Consider the following 6000-nt stretch of genomic DNA (forward strand, 5'->3'; position numbering starts at 1 on the left):
TCCAGTTTTTTTTAAAGCGGCAATTATTTACACTGCAAAACCAGTTTGATTTTGCAGTGTAAATGATTGCCGCTTTAAAAAAACTGGAGATTTCTTACCAAATCTCTCACTTTCTGAATCTCTCATTCTATTACATTTCCCCCAATGTACGCTGTTCTGCTCCTCTACTCCCTAAACACAATTTGAACTCTTTTGCTTTACATTTTTGCAGCATAGCGGCCATTTTGTCCCATGACATCATTATGACATCACAAAGGCTCTGTGGCACAGGGATTCCATCACCTGAGACTCTGCAGTTGTCAGGAGAAGACGTGCATTGTATGCTCTCTTGCTTCATTGCTTATTTTTTAATAATCTCTTGGATCTTAAGCAGTTACCTGTACCTCCTGTGAGATATGGGCTGTCTGTGCAGTAAAATGTGCGTCCCTGCACCCAGGAAGAAGGTAAGTGTGCTGTTATATTTATGGGTTGTACATTGCATATACAGAGAATTATCACAGGCCGGGGGAGGAGGGTCTCAGCCGATATTGGGTGTTTCTGGGCAGATTGGGGGTGATTTCTCCAGTTTTATAGGCCTAAATATGGGAGATAGGTATTATGTTGACTGACAAAAAAGTAACATATAAAAATACCACCCTGTATGTAGCATTAGGGGTACATGGGTGGGTGACGCTCCCTGTATGTAGCATTAGGGGTACATGAGTGGGTGACGCTCCCTGTATGTAACATTAGGGGGTACATAATGTGGGCATGTTGTGTAGTAACACTCACGTTTTACTATTAGCCTCAAAGGATCTCACATTATCAGCACTGAAGTGTCCATCTCCCCACCTTGCTGGGCTTTGTAGTTCGGCAGCACTTTTACTGCTGTCGTACATATAGAGGTTCCACCTGGAGACCCCCTCTCCCATTTTTGGCTGTGTGCAGTGTGCTCCTTCTCCTGCCAGTAGCTGCCTCCTGCCCACTCTCCTCCCACCTGACTCTAACTGCCACTAACTGACCATGCTCCCTAGAGATGAGTCTCATACCAGAGTCTACCTTGCTGTGAAGAGAAGGGGGCCCACACACAGTCTGCACACAGAGTGCTCTGTTAAAGGACAGTGGAGGTGGCATGGAGAAGGCGGTCTGGGGGCGTGGAGATGCGACACATCATTGTAGCCCTGCCCCCTGCGATTAGCAACATTGCAAAGTGTGGGCGGGGTTATAATGTCATTATGTAATTATGTAATGTGAATCACATCATTGCCCCACCCACTTTGTGACTGCAGCCCGGCCTGTGCTCTGTATACAATATGTGTACAACAGTACAGGGATGCCATCGACCATCGATGATTCCAAATCATCCATGGTTCATGGCCGATATTGAATATTTTTGCCATCGATGGGGGGAGAACCAGATGCTTTCCCTCCATCGATAGCACAGCAAAACCGCTTTTGTTTGTTTTTTCAAAGTGCCAGGACATGGAGCATAGCTCCGCCCTGACACCCATGAAGCCACGCCCCTCTGCTTTGATTGGGCCACAGGCAAATCAGTCATACACAATGGATGATCATCGATAGTTACAAATATTGATGGACATCCATTGCATAGTTTAACACTATCGATGGCCAGTTACATTATTGCCATCAACGGCAACCATCGATGGCAATGGCAACGATGGCCATCCCTAGTACAGTACTAGTAATAACTTCATCACTTATAGTTGCTCTGATTTTATTACTCGTGCATACATACTATACATACCAATATAACCTGTTCCTGGGCTTCCCGCTGATATTATGATTGCTGTCACCTGTGTTGAACTACAGTAGTTACTTGTTAAGAAAGGTGATTGCAATCATAAATTAGGAGCAGAGATGGCCATCGATTAAAAGTCATCAATGGTTTACGGATTATGTAGAAATATTGTTTTGCTATCTATGGGGTAAAACCTGATTGTTTCCCTTTATCAATGGTGCATATATTGATGGATATATATATATATATATATATATATATATATATATATATATATATATATATTATCCCCAATACTCCAATACGCGCTAGATGCTATTGTTGTTTATAGGACACTGTACAATTTCATGAACAAATTATCATGAACAAATTAGGAATCGGTACAAGGCAGGGTACTTGTGTAGTTCACGGCGCCCGATATATCGGATGTGATATCGGCCAATATATCGGATGCAATATCGGCCGATATATCGATGCGATCCAAAACTATTTTTTACCTGTTCATAACCCCACTATCCACTATGCATGGAGTTGATTTTATATAGTGTGGGGAGCACAGCGAGCCACCGAGCACGAAGCGTGGCGAGCCCCGCGGATTACTGCGCTCGCCAAACTATATAAACTCATTATGAACAGGTCAAAAATCACTTCGGATCGCATCGATATATCGGCAAATATCGTATCTGATATATCGGCCGATATCGCATCTGATATATCGGGCACTGTGAAACTACACAGGTACCCAAGGCAGCTTTACCACAACAGTCCCTGAGGGTTATAGGGACCAGTTTCCACAATATCTTCCCCAATAGTGGTACATGGTACAATAGTCCATGTATTCCAAAACGTCCGTCAATGAGGCCAATGAGAAGAATTTTTCCAAATGATGTTTTTTATTAAAATCTTCACAGAGATGCCAAAAACAACCCAACGCGTTTCGTCTAAAGAGACTTCATCAGGAGCACATTTAACAATCTTTTATTAGGTGCATAAATGAGTGATTCTCCGATGATCACAGTCTTGTGCTCTTATTTCTTTGAGTGGTGTATTATACTCATTCCAAGAGAATAGTAGGGTGGTTCAGATCTGATTATAGGTTTAAAAAGTGAGCCAAAATATCGAACCCAATGGGTATCCAACAGGTAATAGATCTATTTGCTGTCCTTGGAATCTACTAGCTGGACCATTGGTCTAGGGATGGTAGTCGAAGCTCCCGAATAGAATTCTATCAGCTACCCTTGGAGAAGATAGAGCTATTGGAGAGAGCTATTGGAAAGAGATTTTGCTTACTGGCATCAATTCGGGAGCTTTGACTACCATCCCTAGACCAATGGTCCAGCTAGTAGATTCCAAGGACAACAAATAGATCTATTGCCTGTTGGATACCCATTGGGTTTTATATTTTAGCTCACTTTTTAAACCTATAATCAGATCTGAACCACCCTACTATTCTCTTGGAATGAGTATAATACACCACTCAAAGAAATAAGAGCACAAGACTGTGATCATCGGAGAATCACTCATTTATGCACCTAATAAAAGATTGTTAAATGTGCCCCATATGAAGTCTCTTTAGACGAAACACGTTGGATTGTTTTTGGCATCTCTGTCTTCTCATTGGCCTGACGTTTTGGAATACATGGACTAATATAATTGATTGGCGAGGTACCACTATTGGGGAGGATATATATATATATATATTATACAATTGTGGAGTTGTAGCTGGTACCATTGCCAGCGGCGTAGCTAGAATTTATGCGCCCCCCCCGCCGATATCGGCATCGCCGCCCCCCCTACCCCTCCCACCCACCTTCCCAAGTTAAGTTAAAACCCCCCCTTACCCCTCCGCGTGCCGCCGCCGCCGCATTCAGGGTCCCGCAGCCGGCTCCGTCTCCGTCTTCTCCTGCAGTTCTATAATGACCATCAGAAAATGGCTGCCCCCTAACAGCAGACAGTTTTTAAGGATGCTAGAGGAGGCCCGCGCCATTTTCTGATAGTTATTTTTCATTAGAAGTACTGCAGCAAGATCTGCGCTGCAGCCGGGACTGGAGTCGGGACCCTGAATACAACGGCGCTGGCGGCGGCTTGCGGAGGGGTAAGGGGGTTGTTAAACATAGTTGTAACTATAGCCCCGCAGCGCCTCCCCGCCACCGCGGGGGCTGCGGGGCTATAGTTACGCCACTGACCATGATCTGTTCTATTGCTTCCATGGTAGAAAGGGCTTGCACTGTGGAGAGTTCTGTAGTCACAGCTCATGATGTCTGTTCCTCTGCTCCTTACAGCCAAGCAAGTCTGCGAGGCTTAATAATGGAGAGGCCAAGCACCCCACCAGCGTGCAGCCCCCTGTGCCCTGTGCCAATATGTCTGGCGAACGTCTCACTGAGCCGGATACTACTTTGGTCACAGAGGACGCGGCAGCAGTCGTGGCAGAGCTTCTGGAATACCTGATCAGTGAAGGTAAGCTTCCCCCAGGTGCAGAGGCGTAACTAGTATATATGTGATAAGTTGGGAGTTCTGTGACAGGCTGGTAACTAGTATATACGTAATAGGCTGGGAGTGCTGTGACAGGCTGGTAACTAGTATCTATGTAATAGGCTGGGTGTTCTGTGACAGGCTGGTAACTAGTATCTATGTAAAAGGCTGGGAGTTCTGTGACAGGCAGGTAACTAGTATATATGTAATAAGCTGGGTGTTCTGTGACAGGCTGGTAACTAGTATATATGTAATAGGCTGGGAGTTCTGTGACAGGCTGGTACAGGGGCGGATTGGGAATTAAAACCAGCCCGGGAAATATCTTGAGGCAGCCCACGGGGTGCGGTTGTTGCGCGCCTCAGGCGCGCCAGTTTTTTTTTATTTATTTTTTGGGGGGGGGTGGCCTAACAATATGGGGGTGTGGCCTATTTCAATGAGGCCACGCCCCATTTTTTCCGCTGTGGGGCATGGCTAGTGGCTCTGATCTGCTGGCTATGTCCCCGGCAAGGACAGAGAGAGTGACAGCAGACAGAGAGGGACAGCGGGGACACAGAGAGAGCCACATATGTATATTGAGCATCACTGTGTGGGCAAAAGTATAATGGGCATCACGGTGTGTGGCCTATGTATAATGAGTCCATTATACATAGGTCACACACCGTGATGCCCATTATACATATGCCATACACCGTGATGCCCATTATACATAAAATTAAATGTCAGCCGAGAGGGGAGCATGAGTGCGTTCTGCGCTGCGCTCTCCTCCTGTCCCTGTCTCTCAGCTCATCATCAGTAGTTCAGCTGCTAGCAGCCAGTGGTGGGTAAACGGTGCTGCCAGATGGTATGCCCACAGAGCAAATGCACTGTGGGCAAGGCACAACTGGCACACCGATAGTTACGTCCCTGTGTGGGACACAGATCAGGCTGCTTCTGCCTCCACCCATACACATTATTATGTTTTTCACTAGTGTTTAATGACAGAGGGCATGTGTTGGTGCACTGCCCTCCCCTAAAACAACCACTGTCTGCCAAGATAATGATCTTTCTTTTACTTACCATGTTCTTGGTCTTCTTTCTTCTCCTTCTGTCTTTCTCTTTTCTTCTCCTTCTGTCTTTTTTCTCTTTTCTTCTCCGTCTGTCTTCTAGGGCTCCTCGCTGTATGCTCCTCACTGAATGATGCAAAATGTTATGAGGTGGGAGGGGGTCTCTTTTCAAGTGTAAAGGCCCCCCTCCACTAGTGCGAATGTTTAATCCGATGCAGAGCAATCATATTAAAATGTAAAATGGAGGTAGAATCTACCTTCATTTTGCATTCCCTCTCCCCCAGGACCCAGATAGCAGCATATTCTACCAGGTACCAGCATCTTCTAAATTCATACATACTACACCCACTGCCGCTCTCATTCATACATACTACACACACTGCCGCCATCATTTATACATACTCCACACCCTGCCGCCCTCATTCATACATACTCCACACAATGCCGCCCTCATTCATACATACAACACACACTGCCGACATCATTTATACATACTCCACACACTGCCTCCCTCATTCATACATTCTACACACACTGTCACCCTCATTCATACAACCTACACACACTGCCGCCATCATTTATACATACTCCACACACTGCCGCCCTCATTCATACATTCTACACACACTGTCACGCTCATTCATACATCCTACACACACACACTGCCGCCGTCATTTATACAAACTACACACACTGACGCCGTCATACATACATACATACTACACACTGCCGCCCTCATTCATACAT

The 6000-nt window shown here is 45.6% G+C and overlaps 2 protein-coding genes across 2 annotated transcripts in view; one reads left to right on the forward strand and one right to left on the reverse strand.

Moving 5' to 3' along the window:
• The window catches only part of CNTN5 (contactin 5), a 1198205-nt gene that overhangs the window by 455407 nt on the left and 736798 nt on the right, over positions 1 to 6000 (reverse strand). The gene's annotated exons all lie outside the window — the stretch shown is intronic.
• Positions 218 to 6000, forward strand: part of LOC146059228 (uncharacterized) — an 11374-nt gene continuing 5591 nt past the window's right edge. The window contains exons 1-2 of the mRNA XM_083171339.1: positions 218 to 443; positions 4021 to 4195. Of these exons, the coding sequence (XP_083027465.1) occupies positions 396 to 443; positions 4021 to 4195 (223 nt within the window). The 5' untranslated portion in view covers positions 218 to 395. The remainder of the gene's footprint in view (positions 444 to 4020; positions 4196 to 6000) is intronic.

This window comes from Crinia signifera, chromosome 2 (assembly GCF_055691185.1).
Source record: "Crinia signifera chromosome 2, ASM5569118v1, whole genome shotgun sequence".
NCBI lineage: Eukaryota > Metazoa > Chordata > Amphibia > Anura > Myobatrachidae > Crinia > Crinia signifera.